This window comes from Bufo bufo, chromosome 1 (assembly GCF_905171765.1).
Source record: "Bufo bufo chromosome 1, aBufBuf1.1, whole genome shotgun sequence".
Lineage (NCBI taxonomy): Eukaryota > Metazoa > Chordata > Amphibia > Anura > Bufonidae > Bufo > Bufo bufo.
Genome location: NC_053389.1, coordinates 632,681,051 through 632,705,168, shown reverse-complemented (window position 1 = coordinate 632,705,168; position 24,118 = coordinate 632,681,051). Strand labels below are relative to the sequence as shown.

General features: G+C 42.4%; 1 protein-coding gene across 1 annotated transcript in view; it reads left to right on the top strand.

Annotated features, from left to right (window-relative positions):
- OTUD7A (OTU deubiquitinase 7A) overlaps nt 1-24,118 on the top strand; it is a 292,001-nt gene that overhangs the window by 259,407 nt on the left and 8,476 nt on the right. Inside the window, 1 exon segment of the mRNA XM_040413842.1 lies at nt 21,867-21,962. Coding sequence (XP_040269776.1) covers nt 21,867-21,962 — 96 coding nt within the window.

Sequence of the window (24,118 nt, the reverse complement as noted above, 5' to 3'; positions counted from 1 at the left end):
TAAACCTTTCATTCAGCACCTATTCTCCAGCTTAGTTACACCATATCCTCTAGTGCAGAGGTTACTTTTTGTAAAGGTCCAAACCTGGATCTGCTGTTGGGTGAAGGTCTGAGCCACAAAAAATTGCAAAAAACGACAATACCAGTGGAGTGCTCTGCAACGGGTTGTTTTTTGTTTTTTTACAATAAGCCACTCCTCTAATCCCAACCAATCCCCTTAGTGTCGCAATACAATAAGCATTTCCCATTAGTGCCACCTCACAACACTGATTCTCTTAAGTGACCCCCCTTTCCCCCCCAGACAGAAATGATGGGGCCCATTTATTAAGACGGGCCTTTTAGATGCCGGTCTTAATAAAGGTCCTGTGCTGGCGGTGGATCTGCCGGAGTTATGAAGAGGCGCAAGCCTCTCCATAACTTCGGCGCATCAAGCGCCAGTTCTAAATATTAGACTGCTTCCAAGCTGTCCCACATTTAGACCATTTTCTATGCCTAAAACAGCCCGGCCCTTCCCTGCCCGCACCACGCTCATAATTTTAGACATGGCGTGGGCAGGGAGAAGTCGCAGATAGCGCCGCAACTAGCTTTTGCGCCGCCATCTGCGCCTGAAATGCACCTAATTTAGGCGTATTTCAATTTTGTAAATGACCCCCAATGTCCCTTAGTGCCCCTCAGACAGTATGATACCCCCTTAGTGCCTATTCACACAGTATAATGCCTTCTTAATGCCCCCAGGAAGTATGATGCTACCTCCCAGCAGGATGATACTTTAAGTGCCCCACACACAAAATGAGTCTCCCTCCCCCCAAATAAAGGGATACCCTCTAAGCCCCCACACATAGTGCCCCCCCCCCCCCCCCCAAAAAAAAAAAAAAGAATGCAGAGCCATGCTCCCTTAAGTGCCCCTTCACAGTCATTCCTCTTATTGCCTCAAGTGATGCTAAGAGAACATCAGGGAGACAAATGCCTCCCTGCCTCACGCTCGGTGGTTCAGTGCAAGCAGGCAGGAGGCAGTGATGTCATTGCACCTGCTTCGCTGAGCCGCTCTGTGCTGTGCTGTATGTGACTTGGCGTACCTGCTTGCGCTGAACCGTGGCTGGCAGGGGAAGGGTCAAGCAGGAAGCTTACAGCTCCCTAGTTCATCACTGTATTCAACTGTATTTGCTTCCTGACACAGATGCAGTTGAAAGCAGGGGTCCGGATAGCTGGCGGCCATCGTCTGGATTCAGACCAGAGTCCAACTGTTGGGTGCCCCCACTGTAGTGTATCCACTGTTCTTAACTCCCTGATCCGAATTATGCTTTGTCACTCATCTCATGTAAGGTCTGCTGGCCCGTATATCACTGTCCTCCATTTATTTTATATGTAGTCACTGTATTATTCTTTTTATGTTTTACCCTCTGACAAATTGGTGGGAAGTAATATGGATGTTTAGTTCCTGTAAATCCACATCATTGAGACACAAGCGAAATATTCAGAGAACATTTGTATCGATCGGACAAAACAACAATATACTGCCGGTTGCCCATCGTGGAAATGGTCTGTAACTGGAATTTGATGTGCGAGTGCTGCCTGAATTAATGAATGATCTATATCTGCTTGCTCTTGTCTTACTAATCAGTGAATCACTCATTGTATCCATTAATAGTATTATGGATTAATGAGATTGGTTCTACATCTATATGAGAGGTTTCTGTATTCTGTCATTCTGTACAGCTCTTTAGGCTTCAACTTTTCAAAAGGGGTATTCTGGCCTCACAATATTAAAGGGGTTGTCTCATCATGGACAATGGGGGCATATCGCTAGGATATGCCCCCATTGTCTAAAAGTGCGGGTCCCACCGCTATTTCCATCGAGCCCATAGAAGTCAATGGGAGCAGTGGCCAGTCATGCATGGTGTGCTCTCATTCATTTCTATGGGAGACAACCCTTTTAATGACCTATCTTTAGGATAGGTCAGCAGTATCCTTTCATTATGGGGGTCAGACTCTCCTCACGGGTTTGCCAACACGTTTTCTGAATAACAGCAGTGATGCATAGTAATTACAGCTTTGTTCTATTAAAGGGACACTAAAGCCTGAAAAGCTAGAAAAATTAAGCATAACCTGCTCAGGAAATTTTGGCTGTAGTCCTTTCTTTATGGACAACTGCTGCAGAAGGCAGTTACATATACATATATATCTTGCAGTCAGTGAAGTGCCTCTTTTTTTCCCTGCCTCTCCATCTTCGTCTGGAGACCGGCTCTGTGCACCAGTTTCAGCTCGCAGACAGACAGGAAGTTCTGTCCCTATTACAGGTCCATATAATTTATTTATTTTACTGACTTGTATAGCGCAAACCTATTCAGCAGTGCTTTACAGGCATTATCATCGTTACCCAGCTTTCCCAGGACCCTGAATGACAAATCTGTCTACCTATGGTACTATGTCAAAGTGAGAAGGATTTATTTAGGTAAACCTAAAAGGGTTTTCTGACATTTTACTACTGATGACCTATCCTCAGGATAGGTCATCAATATCTGATTGGTGGGGTCCTACACCTGGGACCCCCGTTAATCTGCTGTCTGAGAAGACAGCTATGCTCACCAAGCAAGCACAGTGCCGTACATTGTATAGCAGCTGTGCTTGGTATCGCAACTCAGCCCCAATCACTTCAATGCGGCTGAGGCCACGTGACCTATGGAAAGCTGCAAGAGGTCCGCGGCGCTACTGCAAGTGCCACTGCCTTTTCAAACAGCTGATCGGCAAGGGTCTTGAGTGTCCAACCCCCTCTGATCAGATACTGGTGACTTATCCCGATAAGTCATCAGTAGTAAAATGTCAGAAAACCCCTTTCATATTTATTGCAAAAAAAGGGGGAAGACAGCGGCTACACCCACAAATCGGATACAGATAAGAGATGCTCACCTGTAAAGGCCTCACCCTAGGCCTGTGTTGCAAAATGTGAAAATATAGAGATATGAGGGGCACTCTCTACATAAGGGATCACACAAACAGTTGATATGACCCAATGGGAGGGAATTTCATTTAATTACACATACTATATTTAATTCCAAATAATATAAGCTCTAAAATCCAATTACATAAATGACATAAAATAGAATAAATCAACTTATCATAAAATCAGCTTGTCATAAAAATCACTAGAGAGGGAAAACGTCCACTGTATCTATCTGCTCCTTTGGGTTGGATATAACAATACAGTTCCAAAATGGAAATCCACAATGTACTGTTCAATATTTTTGGTACCAACTCAATTTGTTAAAGTTCAATAGTGCAATTTGTGCAATGTGCAATCCAAGCAGCCTTGAATGAACAGTCCGGCTTTAATTGCTAAAGTGTAATGCTCAATTTCACAGCGCTGGGTACTCTTGTGCTTATACCAGCCTGGCGGCCGTATAGTGTGTTATCCAGACCTAAAAGGTAAGTATCTCTTACCGGACTCTCGATGTGCTGCGTCTCTTGCCAGCCCCCTGATACACAGCGTCTCTTGCCGGCCTCCCGATACACAGCGTTCCCCGGTGCCCTGCGTCCCACGTGGTGATACAAGCATCGGTGCGGCGTCTCACGTGACCCGGAAGGGGAGTTACTTGCTGGTCTATTGATAGCGTTGATATTAGTAGGGGTCCTGGTATCCGTGTTATACTAAAGTTGTTCACGGACAGGCCTGTCATTCTAGATTATGTATTTTAATCTTCAAGTGTACATCTGTAGATTCGGCTCACTTGCTGGGACCAAACGCGTTTCGGGGACAACCCCCTTCTTCAGTGGATATCAGAAGTGAGCATTAGTTCTGTTTTTTTATAGGCTGTTGCCTGTCAATCAGCCATGCTGATGGTCCATATCCAAAGTCCGGACTGGATCCCTTAGCAGTGTACATTCCTCTGTCACTCCACTCCATCTCCTTTCCCTTCCCATATTTAGCAGTCCAGATTACAGCTCCACATAACGTGTTGTCCAGCATTCCCGGGACCCTGGATGACAAATCTGTCTAGCTGTACTAATTTATGGAGGACTTGTCACTGGGATTCTTGCCCAGCTTTTCCAGGCTTCTGGCTAGCAAATCCAGCTAGGTATTCTATAATACTGGGAATTTGCCAATTCATAAACATTCTGGCATTCTGCAGTCTGGGAAAGCTGGGTAGCAATCTCTGTGGAGCAGTGATGGAGGCATATTGATGATATAAAATACCCACTGTGCTGCTCTGATATGCTGTTTGCATCTGTCATATGTAACCAGGGCAATGTAATGCAGCTACATGGTGTTGGCATCTAGCTTTTCCAGGACCATGAACATCAAGCTGGTCTAGCTATATTAAAGGGGTTCTGCACTTTTTTTAAACTGATGATCTAATCCGCTTCTGATCGGCGGGGTCCGACACCTGGGACCCCCGCCGATCAGCTGTTTGAGAAGGCAGCGGTGCTATAGCAGCGCCGGTGCCTTCTCACTGTTTACTGCTGGCCCAGTGACGTCACGACTAGTATCAATTGGCCTGGGCGAGGCTAAGCTCCATTCAAGGGAATGGAGCTTAGCCGCGCCCAGGCCAGTGATACTAGTCGTAGCGTCACTGGGCCTGCGGTAAACAGTGAGAAGGCCGTGGTGCTGCTGGAGCGCCGCTGCCTTCTCAAACAGCTGATCAGCAGGGGTCCCGGGTGTCGGACCCCCACCGGTCAGATGCTGATGATCTATCCAGAGGATAGATCATCAGTTTAAACAAAGTGCAGAACCCCTTTAAGGTATTTATCACTGCATGAATCCTAAATATATCAGGATAACTGTGAGCATATACAATATATGTAGTTTGATCTCCAGCATATTACTATATGCTACCCAGCTTTCCAAAGCTGCTGAAAAGCAAATCTAAACAATTATTAAGTAAAAGGAGCAATGATTACTGCACAACTGGGCAGATTAGCTACTCAGCTGTGTGTTCTATAGTTTGGAAATCTATTTTTTTGTTTATTATTATTAACTAAAAATGGCCACACTCACTGTGTAGGCAATAATTAACCAGACTAAATTCAGGCCCTTCCTCCTAAACTTCCTGGCTCACGTGCACTAGCATTAGAGGGGGGGGGTGCAAACACATGGCTGCAGCCTGATAGAACAATGCACTGCTTTTCTATTGTATTTTTCGTGATTTGCAATTGTGATATCTGACGAAATGGGCAAATAAAAGACACCTAAGGAGATTATGTTCTGTTTTGTTGGTTGTTCTTTTTTTTTTTTCTTCTTGTATGGATTCTGGGTTTAGTGACCCTTTAAACTGAACCAAACAAAGCTGTAATTACCATGCAACACCATTACTGTTGGACTGCCTTTGATCTGATATTGATGGTCTTTCCTGAGAATACACCATCAGTATTGTGAAACTGGAATACCCCTTTAACGTGGTTATCCTATAGTAAATTGACAACAGGAGGTTGGAGTGGATATCTGAGATTTAAAGACTCTCTTCCACAAAATATTTCATCATCTGGCATGTTAGTAGAGTAGGTAAATAGAAATATTAATATTACTGGATTAACTACATCGGTCCGGGCCCTTACTGTACCACGGGACCACCATCCAGTCTTACTGAATCTTACAGCATCTTATGAGTAGATCAGAAGGCGCTTTCTTTATTCTTTCCTTATGAGACTCAAATTCAGTGTCTCACACCAGGCAGGCTTGTCTATTACAAATTATTAAATATACCTAGACTAGGGTCTCCAAACCAAGTTCCTTGGGAAGTAATGGGATTCATTGGAACTAGGTTAGGGGTTGTTCCCAGAATACAGGGACAGCAGTTGCCTAAGATGACTGGCATGGGCAGGCAAACCAGTTAAAAAATCTTGGTCAGAATAATGATTTATAAAATGTCTACCCTAAGGTTTTTTGAGGTGAGATGAGAATAGGAGTAGTAGTTTCCTGGAGAGAAAACGTTTCATTGGTACATTGGGAAACACTAGCTTAGACCAATGTGAGTTTTTAAGGACTTTGTGGAATATTATTAGCATTGTATCAAGTATAATAATAATGCAGACAAATACAGTGTCCAAGTACTAAGTAAGGTGCTGAGAAAATCCAGGGTAAAGCATCAGAAAAGCATGTTAGCAGACAAGCTTAGAGAATTGGATGCATTCCTGCTCCAGCTAATATCGTATGCTTATTAGCATCCTACTTGGCTGAAAACCTTGGGCTGGAGCCAGGCTGGAGATGCCTGAATATGAACCTGAGGATAGTGTGACAACATTAAAGTGACTTAAACATCTCTAACGTGCTGTGGAAAAAGTCCAAACTGGCATGTAGTGACTAAGGATTAACTGCAGAACGAAGTACACAAATTGGCTCACCAGAAATGGCAAATCCTACGGAAAAAATATCATCTGTGGTTCTTCAGCACATTCAAGAAGACTGGATTAAACGTTTAACCATGTGTATCCGGCAGAATGGTGGACACCTAGGACATGGCATGTTAAGCATTTTAGGAAATGTTGACCTTGCTTAATTCATGAACAGGTAAAGATAAGTCAAAACTGACACTTACAGTAAATTCTACCCAAAGTTGATTATCACATCACCCCCTTCCCATTGGAAAAACCTGAGCTGAATTCAATATGGTGGATTTCAAAATGGCAGCCAAAAAACATTTCCTCCAGCAAATAATGGTCTATCAATTAATACTGGTCAGTCATTGGAATTTAATTTTCTACAAATTACACCAGTTATAAGGGTGTGTACAGACTTTTGCTTCGCCCTTTATATAAAATATAATACAAATGACTTGGAATGGAATGATGACTGCAGTGATTTATTACAATATGATTGTTGTGAATATTTCTGCATATCTTTTCTATCAGTAAAATAATCTACTAGCAATTATAGTAGTGTCCACAGTATAATTTGTAATATGGAGCATTATCATGTCATAAATCATGATATCATTATTATTATGAATCTTATTATTTATGTTTTATCAATTCCTACAAAATGAGACCTTGGAAAAAAGTTAAAGAGAACCAGTCACATTGTGCATGCAGCCCTACCTGCAGGCAGCATGTTATAGAGCTGGAGGTGCTGAGCAGATTGATATACGGTACATATAGTTTTGTAGCAAATGACTCTACATAACTATTTAAATCTCTGTCCTTTTTATGTTTAGGAGTCCAGTGGGTGGTCCTAATCAGAGACTGACGGCTACAGTCAGGTCCATAAATATTGGGACATCGACACAATTCTAAGATTGTTAGCTCTATACACTACCACAATGGATTTGAAATGAAATGAACAAGATGCGCTTTAACTGCAGACTGTCAGCTTTAATTTGAGGGTATTTACATCCATATCAGGTGAACGGTGTAGGAATTACAACAGTTTGCATATGTGCATCCCACTTGTTAAGGGGCCAAATGTAATGGGACAATTGGCTTCTCAGCTGTTCCATGGCCAGGTGTGTGCTATTCCCTCATTATCCCATTTACAATAAGCAGATAAAAGCTCCAGAGTTCATTTCAAGTGTGCTATTTGCATTTGGAATCTGTTGCTGTCAACTCTCAAGATGAGATCCAAAGAGCTGTCACTATCAGTGAAGCAAGCCATCATTAGGCTGAAAAAACAAAACAAACCCATCAGAGAGATGGCAAAAACATTAGGCGTGGCCAAAACAACTGTTTGGAACATTCTTAAAAAGAAGGAACGCACCGGTGAGCTCAGCAACACCAAAAGACCCGGAAGACCACTGAAAACATCTGTGGTGGATGACCGAAGAATTCTTTCCCTGGTGAAGAAAACACCCTTCACAACAGTTGGCCAGATCAAGAATACTCTCCAGGAGGTAGGTGTATGTGTGTCAAAGTCAACAATCAAGAGAAGACTTCACCAGAGTGAATACAGAGGGTTCACCACAAGATGTAAACCATTGGTGAGCCTCAAAAACAGGAAGGCCAGATTAGAGTTTGCCAAACGACATTAAAAAAAAAGCCTTCACAGTTCTGGAACAACATCCTAAGGACAGATGAGACCAAGATCAACTTGTACCAGAGTGATGGGAAGAGAAGAATATGGAGAAGGAAAGGAACTGCTCATGATCCTAAGCAAACCACCTCATCAGTGAAGCATGGTGGTGGTAGTGTCATGGCGTGGGCATGTATGGCTGTTAATGGAACTGGTTCTCTTGTATTTATTGATGATGTGACTGCTGACAAAAGCAGCAGGATGAATTCTGAAGTGTTTCGGGCAATATTATCTGCTCATATTCAGCCAAATGCTTCAGAACTCATTGGACGGCGATTAACACTGCACATGGACAATGACCCAAAGCATACTGCAAAAGCAACCATAGAGTTTTTTAAGGGAGAGAAGTGGAATGTTATGCAATGGCCAAGTCAATCACCTGACCTGAATCCGATTGAGCATACATTTCACTTGCTGAAGACAAAACTGAAGGGAAAATACCCCAAGAACAAGTAGGAACTGAAGACAATTGCAGTAGAGGCCTGGCAGAGCATCACCAGGGATGAGACCTAGCGTCTGGTGATGTCTATGCGTTCCAGACTTCAGGCTGTAATTGACTGCAAAGGATTTGCAACCAAGTATTAAAAAGTGAAAGTTTGATTTATGCTTATTATTTTGTCCCATTACTTAACAAGTGGGAGGCACATATGCCAAGTGTTGTAATTCCTACACCGTTCATCTGATTTGGATGTAAATACCCTCAAATTAAAGCTGACAGTCTGCAGTTAAAGCACATCTTGTTCGTTTCAATTCAAATCCATTGTGGTGGTGTATAGAGCCAAAAATGTCAGAATTGTGTCGATGTCCCAATATTTATGGACCTGACTGTATCTTTCTATGCACACTTATACAGGGAATGTTTGTCAGTCACTAAATGGAACCACCCAGTGGAAACAGAAAGAGCAGAGGCAGTGCTCCAGACTAAAAAAATAATAATTAGGAGCCAAATTACATTTTTTAGTCGCCAAATTTAAATGCACATAATTAAAAAAAAGGACTTGACAGAGAAGATGAGACGCAGGTGACAGTAGTGAGCCAGCACTACATATAGGAGAATACAGCACCACATGCCTCTCACATCCAGTGACATCTTTTGGGGGACAAGGTGACTAAAAATGGCGAATTGCGCGGTTTTGATTTTTTTTTTTTCTGTTACGGCCTTCACCAGAGCGGAAATATATTTTAATAGCTCACACTTTTTCGGATGTGGTGATATGTAACATGTTTATTTTTTATTGTTTGTATATTTTATATGTAAAATTGGGAAAGGGGGCGATTTAAACTTTTAGTACTTTGGTGTTTTTTTTTTTACTTTTTATTTAATAACCATTTCCCCCCTTAGGGGCTGTAACCTGGATCTTTTCATCCCTTGTCCTATTCACCCCGATAGAGCTGTATTAGGGTGAATAGGACTTCACACTCTCCCTGCTGCCCTGTGCACAGTACACACAGCAGCTGGGAGATTACCATGGCAGCCAGAGCTTCAGTAGCGTCTTGGCTGCCATGGTAACTGATCGGAGCCCCAGCAGTGTAATCTGCCACTGCCACCAATGGAGGGGAGGGGACCCTGTGGCCACCATATAACAATGAGGGGGGTCTGTGGCCACTGCGCCACCAATGATACTAATAATAGGGGGGGAGGGCGCACTGCACCACCAATGACACTAATACTAAAGGGGGGCGCACTGCACCACCAATGACACTAATACTAAAGGGGGCGCACTGCACCACCAATGATACTAATACTAAAGGGGGGCGCACTGCACCACCAATGAATGTAATTAAAGAGGAACTTTCATGGGTCCAAAGAATATGAACTAAGTAGCAGGCTACATAGAGTGGTGCCCAGGGATCTAAGTGCACTTACTATTATTCCTGGGCGCCGCTCCGTTCGCCCGCTGTGGCCCCCGGTATTTTCAACATTCAGAGCACGGAGGAGGAGACGCCAGTGTCTCTCTTTCTCCCTGGCAGCAGCGCTGTCCAATCGCAGCTCAGAGCCAGGGAGAAAAAAAACGTGCTCTGAATGTTGAAAATACCAGGGGCCACAGTGGGCGAACGGAGCGGCGCCCAGGAATAATAGTAAGTGCACTTAGATTCCTGGGCGCCGCTCTATGTAGCCTGCTGCTTAGTTCATATTTTTTGGACCCATGAAAGGTCCTCTTTAACTCATTTATACAAGTGACTGCAGCGGTATCACAGACCCGGCACCCGGCCTCAATAACGGGGCATGCGATCTGCGGCAATTAACCCGTATCGCATGCCCTGTTATTGAGGCCGGGTCTGTGATACCGCTGCTGACACTTGTATTAATATGTTTTACATTCATTGGTGGCGCAGTGGCCACAGCTCCTCCCCTTTCCCTGCTATCTCCCCATTGGTGGTAGTGGCGGGCGTGTCACAGTGGGGAGGCATAAAAAAGGGGGTTAGTCAGCACCTCCCAGTGCGCAGGTGCACGCTGCCATGGCAGAGACCTAGAGGAAAAAAGACAATGCAGCAGCACCCTGCAAATCAGATAAAGTACAACAATGCCATAGTCACAAAAATTATAGTGCTAATGCTATGCTTATTTATAAAGTGAGACGCTTGGCCAATGCATTTTGTACAAAACCATCTGAGCCCGTCTGCCGAACGTCAAGGCGATCTCTGTTAGACGGGTCCTAACACTAAATACTACCTGTTATGCGCCATAATGACCGCCATAAAATTCAGGGAGTGTTGGATCCACATGCATGTTGGATCCACTCTGCCTTTTTCCATTTGTTGTGCCATAATGGCCTCCATTACAAGGGATGCAGGTACCAACATGCATGCCGAGCCTACTCTATACCTTTCCTGGTGCTAGACAGCTTCCAATGAATGTAGTGAGAGCAGGCTACAGCTTTATACTGAAAGTAATTAAAATCAGCCTATGGGGCAGACAGGCTAATCAGGAGTGCACGACTTGCTGGAGTACGCTGCCATGGCAAAGACCAACCAACAAGAATAAACTGAGATCAAACGGGTATATCATCAAAAATAAATCCTTTATTAAATAAATTACATATAAACGAGACATGAGACAACAGATAAAAAATGGCAAAGACCTAGAGGAAAAGAAGAGACAATGCAGCAGCACCCTGCAAATCAGATAAAGTACAACAATGCCATAGTCACAAAAATAATGATTACAAAAATTATGGTGTTAATGCTACGCTTATTTATAAAGTGAGATGCTTGGCAAATGCATTTTGTACAAAACCATCTGAGCCCGTCTGCTGTACGTCAAGGCGATCTCTGTTAGACGGGTCCTAACACTAAATACTACCTGTTATGTGCCACAATGGCTGCCATAAAATTCAGGGAGTTTTGGATCCACATGCATTTCTGGATCCACTCTGCCTTTTACCATTTTTGGTGCCATAATGGCCTCTATTACAAGGGATGCAGGGACCAACATGCATGCCGAGCCCACTCTATACCTTTCCTTGTGCCAGACAGCTTCCAATGAATGTAGTGCGTATTTAGTGGTAGGACCCGTCTAACAGAGATCGCCTTGACGTTCGGCAGACGGGCTCAGATGGTTTTGTACAAAATGCATTAGCCAAGCATCTCACTTTATAAATAATCGTAGCATTAGCACTATAATTTTTGTGACTATGGCATTGTTGTACTTTATCTGATTTTCAGGGTGCTGCTGCATTGTCTTTTTTCCTACAGTGGGGAGGGAGGGACTCCCTCCTTCTCCACTGTGCTAATGAAGAGAACATGGCGCGTGCCATGTTCTTTAACTGATACTAGGCTGCGCAGCAGCGCGGCGGTCCAGTCGCAAATGTCGACAAGACTAAAAAGTCTTGTCGCCATCTGCAAGTTTTAAGGCGCATTGGCGACCGTTGAGCATGACAGTATTCCCATTAAGACAATTTAAATGACCACACCAGATTTTCCGTTTTCTACCATTAACATTGGGGGAGATTTATCAAACTGGTGTAAAGTAGAACTGGCTTAGTTGCCCATATCAACCAATCAGATTCCACCTTTCATTTTTCACAGCTCCTTTGGAAAATGAAAGGTGGAATCTGATTGGTTGCTATGGGCAACTAAGCCTGTCCTGCTTTACTCTGCAGTGTACTTGTTTTAAATGGAATGTGTTGTCAGAATATTACAGTATGTTTGGCTCCATAACACGCACCTAGGATTTAGAGGAGGAAAGTAAGAAATTCTTTTTTTTTCAGCAGACACATTAGATCCCCATTCCTCATCATACCCCAAATTAGATCCCCATTGCTCTTCAGACCTCTAAATCACTTCCCCATTATGTATCAGACCTCTGATCAGACTTAAAAATAAATAAATGAACTTACCTCTCCTGCTCTGGATGGCACCGCCACTCGCAAGATGTAGCATGCTCTTCCTGCACTCACCAATCCCTGGTGTTCTGACGGCTTCGCACAGCATCGTCCTGACACTGTACGCAATTAGGACACAGCACAGCAAGCGCTTCACAGAATACCAGGGAGAGGTGAATACAGCCAGCACCAGAAGTGCTGTATTCACCGCTCACTGGTCCTTCTGTGTACTAATGAACACTTCCATAATGGAAGTGTTCCTTAGTATTTGCTTTATAAGAAGCACTGCCGTTACCCCACCACCACATTTGGAGGAAATAAGTGTATCTTATGGAGCGAAAAATACGGTACCTGTTGTTTGAATCATGTTTTTACTGGAAACATTTTTTCACACTGACTTCTGGTTTGTAGAGATCACTTTTTAAGCTTTTGCTGTGTACATACACTGTGGTCAGGGACAGAATACATTGCGTGGATGAGTGAAGGATTACATAAAATAAAAAATAATAAAAAAAAGCTTTAGGCAGGTACCACAAAATCACATCGCTGCTCCTCTTCCTCCTTCTCCTCCCTGCCCCATGACCTTGGCACTAGACACAGAGCACACCCACAACATTCTCCCATAGAAGTCAATATTAGTTTCTTCCTTCCAGGTGCCTGCTGCAAAGCAAATCTCTGGGACTACTTAAAACTGCTGCATGGAAATAAAGGAGAGCATGGAAACAAATCTATACCCAAATAAAAAAAAATAAAAAAAGCATGCTTTAGAAAATGTTTTAAATTAGTAAAATAGACTTAGGGGTTTTCCGGGACATAAAAATCTCAGGATAGATCATCAATATCTGATCGTGGGGGTCCAACTCCTGACTCCTACACCATTTACTGTGAGCGCATTGGCTTATACTGGAAAGCAGTCGATTAAAAACGTTCCTGTTGCTAAGAGCAGGAATGTAAAGCTGTAAGTGTTCACCCTCTTCACAACAAACATGGACTCCGCTTGTCACGTTTTCCTTTGTGAAATCAAGTTAGGAACTGAAGTTAAAAATCTAATTAGCGTCTGACACTTGTCAAAGCCGCTACCCACACAAGAGCAGAGCAGCACTGTGAGCCCTTTTTAAATACAAAACCACTGAGAACACTCCAGTAATGTCCTGCATTTTCTGTGTGTGACAAATTGGCAAGGAGAGAAAGACGTGTTCTCTGTGATATTGATGCCTTGAGCTTAAAGGGAACCTGTCTCTTCCAAAAACCACCCCAAGCCGCCAGCAGTACATGACAGTAGCCAGCAGCGCGTTTCAGACGATAATTTTCTTCCTGAAGGCCGATGCGGCTAAAGCTCAGAAAACGTTCTTTAATCCCCTGCCCGGCGCGCTTCTCTAGTCAAGTCAATGGGGCAGCGGCCTCCTTGTTTCAAGTTAAGATAAGTTTAACCGCATCGGCCTTCAGGAAGAAAATTATCGCCGGAAACGCGCTGCTGGCGACTGTCACGTACTGCTGGCGGCTGGGGATGGTTTTTGGAGGTGACAGGTTCCCTTTAATGTAGCAGAGCATTGTCCTTGGAGGATGAAAAGCTAAAACCATTTGGAATTGTGTAACTTCAGTATCCATTGGTAGCCTGTTTTTATTGGATGTCAATACAATATGATGGATATCCCAGCTTTCCTGATGGATACATTCAGATATCTAGATAGAAATGTTGTCTTCCAGTCCATTCTCCACAAGTGCAATGTGTTTCTCAGTTGTGTATTTGTGCTTTGAAGCCTTGTGCCTTTTGAATGTGAAGAACTAGCGTACGCCGTATCCCTCTCACAAGTATTTTATTGTTGTTGCCCAATTTGATGCTCCCATGATGGCCCTCCAAATAATAGCATATTCCGCAGCTCTCCACAAATTAATACACAAGTAAAATGTCAAGTAATCAAAACAAGGTAAAAAAAACAATGAGAGGTCCTGTTCATAAGAGCTAACAGTCTAACTGCAATGGCAGGGGTGACATAGTAGGTACATGATGCAAATTTTGTCCAGGAGGCCAGCCCCCTGTGTTGGGATGGGGAATATAAATAAGCTGCGCATATATTAGCCATTGAGTGACAAAAAATGCAAAGTGCCGCAACAAGGGTGGTCACAAGGACAGGGTAAAATGAAGATATTGGTGGCCAGGACAGGGTGTGTAAAGGCCATGGACTTCTGTTATGTGATGGAAACCACCTTGAAGAGTCTGCAATAAAAAAAAAATATATATATTTTTTTTAACGCAAGAAACACTATACTTATGTGGTATTGTTTAATTGTACCGACCTGGAGAATGAAAAATCTATAAAAACCTGTGGCGGAAATGTGTTGTTTTTTGTTTTTTTTTATAATTCCACTCCACTTGAAAATTTTCTTGATTCCCACTACATTGTATGCAACCGTACATGGTGCCATTAGAAAGTACAACTTGTCCCGCAAAAAAACCTCTCATACGGCTATGTGAATGGAAAAGTAAAAAGTTATTGCTTTTGGAAGGCTGAAAGTAAAAATTGAAAATGGCCCGGTCCTGAAGGATAGAATACCAATAGTGAGTTGTAGTAATCCACACAAGAAATTATCAGGGTCCTGATTAGTGCTTTTGGCAGTGTAGGATGAGGTAGGGTGGGATCCTAGAGAGCGTTTTTAGGGCAAGGCAACAGGATTGCCAGTGGATTGAATGTCATGAAGAAATTGCAGATCAGAATCGCCAACCTCTAAGCTCCCAGGGTTTTAAAATCTTGTGAAAGAATGCTCCTTATTCACCACTATTTTATTTGAATAGAATAAAAAACAAAGTATTAGCATTGCAAAGATGACTACAGTAAATTTCATATAATGATCTTGCATGTGGCCAGCCCCTTACAGGAGAATAAAATAATCTTTGTAACCTTATCTTAAAAAAAATAGTCTTTTTCTCCACGGCTAAATCCATTTTGGAAGAGGAGATGGACCATCAGCTCACTGAACAAGCAGATTCCATGCTGTCTATGGAGAGGGGATGGGGGAGAAGAGCTAAGTGAGAGAGAAACAGAAGCATCTTTAAGACATGATGCTGCAGTATTTTATTGTCTGGTAGCTACAGGATTCACATCTACACTGCTCAGTACTTTGCTATAATGTCTTGCATACTGCTGCAGCTTCTCTGTGTATGAGGGATAGTGATAGGGAGAACAAGATCTGCTCTAGTTTTCTGCGTACCATGTATGGGAGACCTCATAGCAGCTAGTCCCAACACACTAGCTCAGAGACAACTGAGAAGTAGACATAGAGCCTTCAGAGGGGAAACTGGTGCAAGCGTCATATGATGCTCAGATATAGGATTATTTCCTCATGGCCATGTACACTTTAAGAACTGCTTTTGAGTGAGCAAAAGCTGAAAAAGTTGGGAACAACTGTTCTGGAACTGTTTTAGCAGGCTGGAGACTTGATGGTTTGTTTTATGGTCACTTAAAAATTACATTTCAGCTAGTCTAGCATGACGAATTCCAAAGCACTCTTATTATCTACATTGGTAAAATTATGTTCAGTTTATAATAATTAAAAAATGTCTGCTCTACATAGTATTAATGTCTGCTCTACATAGTATTTTAAAGTGTATTTTTCAGCATGATCAGCCCTAATAAACCAGTGAATAAACCAGTAATATGTAGAATTGCTTTCTAAGCATAGAAATCGACTCCTCACATTATGGTAAGGCTACAGTACATAGTGTATATGATTTGTACATGCTAGGACTAGGTTTGTCACGATACCAAAACAGAACTAGGTACGGCACCAAGGGGTTAATTGCCGCAGATTGCAGTGCCTTGTCATAGAGGTCGGGTGCCGGGTATGTGATTCTGCCGCCGGGACCCACCGCCTATATTGAATTAATGGGTTAGTTATCTTCCTTGGTGGTGCAGTGGCCACAGCACCCCTCCCTCCTCCTCCCCTCTCTTTTCATTGGTGGCAGTGGCAGCAGCGGCACAGTGGAGAAGGAGAGACTCCCTCCGCTGCTCTCAGCACGCGCCATGTTCTCTAAAACTAGGCTGCGCAGTAGTATCAGTAAATGGCAAATCCCGGTATGGAATCGATCCGGGTATCGATAATGCACAGCTCTGCCCTCACCATGCTGAGTACTCCAAGAATTCAGCCCCGCCCCCTGGTGCTCCAACTTGTTTGTTTGCATATTGATAAAAATTAATATATCTCTGCAGCTGTTTAGCTTAGAGACAAAAGAAAGATATAATTTTAATCAGCATGAGACATTATACTAGGGCAGTATGCCTGGTTTAATATGGTTTGGTCATGCTAACAGACCTCTTTAAGACCTTCATGATATGTAACTGCCAGATAGTAATAAATCTGTGCAGTGCATAAATGGATTATAGTTGGGTATAAAATCTTAATTATTTTGCATAAAATTACATTTAACTTAGATAATGCAAAAATAATTATTTTAGTCCTTAAAGGGGTTACTGTCCCCAACCTTCTCCATTATATCACTGGCACTCCTCTCCTCACCACCTGGCTTTGTTGTTCTTATTGCAGCACAGGCATGCTATATACCACTTGTGACCGCTGCATCCAATCACTGACCGCAGCAGTCACGTGACATATACCTCTGAGGCCAGTAATTGGCAGCAGAGGTCAATTGCAGTATATGACATAACTCTTGCAACCAAAACATGACATCACGGCAGCAGCGGGCGGAGGAGAGGAGCAACTGCATTGGAATCGTCTTGAAAGCAGATTTGCATATTTGCAGAGAAGTACTAGTAGGCTCTTAAAATCCTTGGGGCACCAAAAGGGCTCTGCAAGAGCTGAGTTGTTGATCTCTGGACACTGGGAGACCCAGGACACTGGGCAAACGTCCAGGCTCATGCCCTATGCCAGTTGTTAGCAGTATAATATATGTGATTTATGTCAGTAACTACTGACAAAGTTGAATTCATCTTCACTATTTCGGTATATGATGAAATAAAACTTAGCCGGTCCTGAAAAAGAAGTAATTCAGTAACCTACCGTATTTATACTGTACCTTGTGATATTCATGTTAAATTTCTGCATTTGGTTTGCTGGCTCCTCAACCTACAGTCATCTTAACCACTTCACGAACGCTCATTTTACTATAAATGTCCTATAGGAGGTCGTTTATCTCTGAATGGAGTTCTGGAACGTCCATACAGACATAGCAGCTGCACTCTAATGGTGCAGCTGCCAAGCGGGGGGCCCACTGTCAGTGACAGCAGGGCACCCCAAAGAGAAGGCAGGGACAGTTCCCAGGTGTCCCTGCCTTCCAGATCGCTGTATACACAGCGCTCACGAGTGCTGTGTATAGAGATCAGGAAGCGCTATGCTATGGTCATGTGATCGCCGGGGCTGGGAGAGTACAGGAGCTGGCACTGAGGCTGTACAGCACAATATAGGCTGTACAGCGTCTCTAGGGGGGTGTATTTCCCTGTAACTGGGGCTACCATGTCAGCCCAGTTACAGAAGAAATCAATAGTGTGAAAAAAAAAAAGGGAAGTTAATGTACCCCAGAGGTCTTGTATGACCTTATCGGGGACGCAAAGTGTAAATTAAAAATTTAAAAAATAAAGTCTTTTATAAAAAAAAAATAGGTTTCACATGCTTAAAAAATAAATTCCCCAATTAAGCAAAAATGTAAAAAATAGAAAAAAAATAAATAAAATAGAATACGTATTTGGTATGCTGCTCCGTGACGGCTGGCTCTATAAATATATCACATGATCCACCCCGCCTGATGATAAACACCCATGGAGAAAAGAAAAGTGTAAAAAAGCCATTTTTGTCACCTTACATCACAAAAAGTGCAACACCAAGTGATCAAAAAGGCATATGTCCCACAAATGGTACCACAAAAAAAAGAAAATCGCTCAAAAAATTAAAAAAACTATAGCTCTCAGAACATGGAGACATTAAAACATAATTTTTTTGTTTCAAAAATGCTATTATTTTTTGTTAAAGTTAAATAAATAAAAAGTATACATATTAGGTATCACCGCGTCCGTAACAACCAGCTATATAAAAATATCACATGACCTAACCCCTCAGGTGAACACCGTAAAAAATAAAATAGAAAATGAAAAACAGTGCCAAAAAAGCCATTTTTTGTTACCTAACATACATAAAGTGCAACACCAAGCAGATCAAAAAGCGTATGCCCCCAAAATAGCACCAATCAAACTGTCACCTCATCCCACAAAAAAATGACACCGTAACTAAGACACTCAGTTCAAAAAATAAAAAAGCTATGGCGCTCAGAATATGGAGACACTAAAACATCATTTTTTTTTGTTAAAAAAAAATGCTATTATTGTGTAAAACTTAAATAAATAAAAAAAAGTATACAAATTAGCTATTGCCACAATTTGCTCTATAAAAATGTCACATGACCTAACCCACAGGTGAACGCTGTAAAAAGAAATGAATAAAACTGCTAAAACAACCAATTTTTTGGTCACCTTGCCCCATAAAGTGTAATAATGAATGATCAAAAAATCAACTCTTCTGCAAACGTCAACTCTTCCTGCAATAACTAGCCCTGCACAAGACGATCGGCAGAAAAAAATAATAAATGGCATTCAGAAAAAGGAGACACAAACACAATTTTTTAAAAAAAAAAATGCTTTATTATGTAAAACTGAAACAAACAAAGTAAGTAGACATATTTGATCTCATTGCGTCTGTAACACCTGCTCTATCAAAATAGCACATGATCTACCCTGTCAGACGAATGTTGTAAAAAATTAAAACAGTGCCATTTTTCTGTTACTTTGCCTCACAGAAAACGTAATATAGAGCAATTAAAAATCATATGTACCCCAAAATAGTACCAATAAAACTGGAACCTTATCCCCTAGTTTCCAAAATGGGGTCACTTTTTGGGAGTTTCTACTGTAAGTGCATCAGGGAGGCTTCAATGGGACTGGCATCTAAAAACTAGTTCAGCAAAATCTGCCTTCCACAAAACCATATGGCGCTCCTTTTCTTCTGCGCCCTGCCGTGTGCCCCTTACATCAGTTTATGACACATGTGGGGTGTTTATGTAAATATTAAGTTTTGTTTGGCTGTTAACCCTTGATGTGTTAAAGAAAAAAATGGATTAAAATGGAAAATCTGCCCAAAAAAGTGAAATTAGAAATTTAATCTCCATTTTCCTTTAATTATTGTGGAACACCAAAATCCAGGTGACAGGTTCCCTTTAAGCCTCATTCACTCGTCGGTGTTTGGTCAGTAATTTCCATCAGTGATTGTGAGCCAAAACCAGGAGTGGAGGCTACAGAGACATAAGGTATAAGGGAAAGATCTGCACCTGTTCTGTGTTTTACACCCACACCTGGTTTTGCTCACAATCACTGATGGAAATCACTGACCAAATACTGATGTGTGAATAAGGTATTATATTATCCATTTAAAAAAGTGTCCGGAAGTGGATGCTCATTAGAAAGGGAAACATGGTAAGATCCCTAAGGGTTCAGCAACCAGAGAGCTTGCAAAAAAAGGCCTGGGTGTGTAGGTAAATTAGGTTGAGTAAATAGATTGGATGGATAGAATAGATGGACGGAATAGATTAGGTACGTGGACGGAATAGATTAGGTACGTGGACGGAATAGATTAGGTAGGTGGACGGAATTGATTAGGTAGGTGGACGGAATAGATTAGGTAGGCTACTTTCACGCTTGCGTTGTTAATCCTGGTATTGAGATCCGACAGAGGATCTCAATACTGCAAGTAAACAGACCCGTTTTGATTTCGTAAATCAGGATGCTTTCTCTCGTTAGGATGCAGTTGTGTGAATTCAAAATGGAAAAAAACCAGATCTGTCACCACATACAGTACAGACCAAAAGTTTGGACACACCTTCTCATTCAAAGAGTTTTCTTTATTTCATGACTATGATGGCATCAAAAACTATGAACATGTGGAATTATATACATACAAACAAGTGTGAAACAACTGAAAATATGTCATATTCTAGGTTCTTCAAAGTAGCCACCTTTTGCTTTGATTACTGCTTTGCACACTCTTGGCATTCTTTGATGAGCTTCAAGAGGTAGTCCCTGAATTGGTCTTCCAACAGTCTTGAAGGAGTTCCCAGAGATGCTTTGCACTTGTTGGCCCTTTTGCCTTCACTCTGCGGTACAGCTCACCCAAACCATCTCGATTGGGTTCAGGTCGGTGACTGTGGAGGCCAGGTCATCTGGCGCAGCACCCCATCACTCTCCTTCATGGTCAAATAAGCCCTTACTTTCAAAGTTTTCCCAATTCGGCTGACTGACTGACCTTCTTTTCATCCCTCTCTTTGTTTCAAGGCTGGAGAGAAGAGGGGGGGGGCAAAGAGCTGGGCTGTAAGAAGTGTCTGATTTCTCATCTTCTTGCAGGTGTCCCATAGAGTGTGGTAGAGATGCGTAAGCCAATCATATGGCTTGATGATATATATTATTCACTGCTATAGAGAAGCACCTCTTTGAAGTGTCACCATATGACGTATGCAGTATTATTGTTAGATTGTCCGCCATTCCAAAATGGCGATGGTAACGAGATGTTTACATTAGTTCACATTCCAAGTGGTATTCACTGCGCAAATGCAGGTGAATAATCTCCTCTCTCTTATCTCTTCTTCCTTTTTGACCAATGAAACAATGTTTAAGCCTCAGTGAGGACTGCCCTCTTCTGAAGATGTATAATACGGCTTACCTGATTTAAATAAAGTTAGAGATTGCTTTGACCAACTTCTGTGTCAGTGTTCAGTCTCTCAGCCACGCGTGGATATTAACCCCTGGGGGGGTACAATGATCAGGAACACAGAGTGTATCTAAAATGCCCTAATTTAGGGCTGCTTTAACAGAGACTAGAGCAGGGATCAGCAACCCCCAGCACTCTAGCCGTTCTGAAACTACAACTCCTAGAATTCTTTGTCACTTCTATGGGAGTTGCAAGAACAGCCGAGCAAGTGTGCATGCTGGGAGTTGTAGTTTCACAGTAGCTGGAGTGACAAGTTGTTGACCCATGGATTAGAGAGACTGATAATGGTACCTTCTAATGTTTATGGTTATGTTCCTGTGGACTTATTCCATACTTCTGTAACATTAAATGTCTTTTATTTAACGAGAGAAGAAATTGTCTGTAAGTTCCGTAACATTAATTAGTGTAAATCTGAGCAATAAGAGATTACAGCTTCTGTCGGTGCACCTGGGGGACGTCGGGGGAGTAGACACGTTCCTCTTGAGTCAGCAGCCACAAAGATGGTCAGCACAGAGTGATCGCTATAATGATGTGTGTTCTAGAGGTAACAACATGCCGTCACCTGAACTCTGCTGCCATCTAGTGGCATGAACTTTGTACTACTACAAAACTGATAACCTAGTCATGAGAAAATATACATGTTTTATCTGTTTTAATGTATGTATCCAGAGGTGATTTTTTATTTATTTTCTGCATATTTTTCTTGTTCCCATTCAATCTCTGGTTCTTAATAACCTGCCACATGTGTTTGTGTGTTTTTTTCCAGCGGTAATTCTTTAACAGACTCTGACACAAGCTTCTACCTTTGCACTTTGCAGTTGACCCTGGGAAGGACTGGGAATGGGGCAAGGATGATAATGACAACATTAAGCTGGCCAGGTAATTTTTACTCTCCTTTTTAGGGCTCATGCACACGACCGTTGGATGTTTTGCAGTCTGCAAATTGATGATCCCCAAAACACGGATATCAGCTGTGTGCATTTTGCGGAACGGAACGTCCGGCCCATAATAGAACAGTCCTATCCTTGTCCATAATGCGGACAATTTTGCAGAACGGCCATGTGTAAAGCACACAGTCGTTGCCTTTTTTTTGCGGCCACGTTGAAGTGAATGGTTTCATATACGGGCCACAAAAAAACTGAACTGACACGAGAAGAAATAAATTTGTGTGCATGAGCCCATAGATTTCCATCCTGCATAGGATATCAGTGCCAGTGGACTGTTTTGAGGGTCCATGGTCATCAGATATTAAACTTTGCCCCTCAGAAAGACAGTATTACTCCAAGAAGACTGCTGTAGACTTCTGGTTGCTTCAGGAAGTCCATGAATAGAAGATAAATATGCAGCTAATAAAGTCTTGGGAGTCTTATACATTACACTACAGCACAGTCACATTCAGTACATGCAGCTCCGCATTATTCAGTGAAGCCAAGAACAGAGAATCTAGGGCACCAGCTATTCCGTCGGCTATTGTAAGGCAACGCTTCATGATTATCTGTTATTGAGTCAATGCAATGTTTTAGCTCAAAATGAGCCTTTCTTAAGCAAGTCATTGCATCAGGTCAATTATAGATCATCACTGAGCGCTGCCTTTTGGTGGACTTGGATCTTAGGGAAGGTTGCTGCACCATATATTGGTCTTTATTCTTTGCACATATAGTAATGTTATCCCATTTAGTCAGTCCCTTCACCTGGGGAAGCTGCTGATGGCCACTACAAGATAAGTGTAGTACTGCATGTCGACCATTCAGAAAATGGTCTTTCTGAGTTCTAAAGAGCTGGAGCCCTTTTTGCTTTCTGTGTCTGTGAGACCAACCAGGAGAGGTAGCTGAATCACTGAAGAACTAGGCAGACTTCCTATTCAAGAGTCTGGAAATCTGAGTGATAGCCTATGTGGGAGGCATAAGGCACTATTCACATCATGTTTATGGGCTTTGTTTAAAGGAGTTGTCTCATCACAGACAATGGGGCATATCTTTAACATATGCCCCCATTGTCTGATAGGTGCGGGTACTACCTCTGGGACCTGCACCTACACCGAGAATGAAGCGGGGGGAAGGCGGCTGCTCAGCTATTTCCGTCAGCCCCATAGAAATGAATGGGAGCGGAGGCTGTGCAAGCGTGATGTGGCTCTTAATCACTCTCAGTGATTTCCCAGGACCATTGGAAACAAGGGGTCCTCCACCCACCACTTCCACTGCTCTGTTCTCGGCGAGGTGCAGGTCCCAGAGGTGGGACCTGCACCTATCAGACAATGTGGGCATATTCTAGCGATATGCCCCATTGTCTGCGATGGGAATACCCCTTTAAAGATGCACTCCCACATACATTTTTTATTCTCTGACCTGTTAGAAAGGTACAGGATGTAAACTGTAATGAAGGTAATCTTCTTACAATGGCGTATTTGTGAGTTACAACCTCCCTTATGATCCTCAGCCATGTCATGTGACAAACCAATTTCTCTGTGTATCCCTATGGGAGCAATCAGTTTCAGTCTCATAGAAATGAATAGGGAAAGTAAACTGACTTCTTGTCCTGTATCAGTTAGAAGTCAGAGTATTGGTCACAGCTGAGGCATAGAAGGGAGGTGATAACTCACAAATTCAGTACTGGTAAGAAAATTTACTTCACTACAGTTTTCATCATTGTACCTTTCGAACAGGTCAGGGATAAAAAATTTGTGGGAGTGTTTCTTTAACTTATATGCCAAAACATAAGCATTGAATGGATATCTCTGATGGTGTAGCACTCATAGGGTTCCATTGTAAAAAAAAAGATACATTTAAGTAGACTTTTTTTTTTTTCCTACTGGCTATCATTGTATAAAAAATCATCTCTACTCGTCTTACTATGCCATACTGTTTTATACAGACATATGACAGCCAACCGGAGATAGGATGACTCTTTTGGCTTTCATCAGGCTGATGTAACCCCTATGGACATGTTTAGTATGTATGTCTTCCCGGCGTAGGTGCTAAACAGACATCACAAATCCTAAGCTGTGTTCACACTCTTTAGTATCTAACCTAAAGATG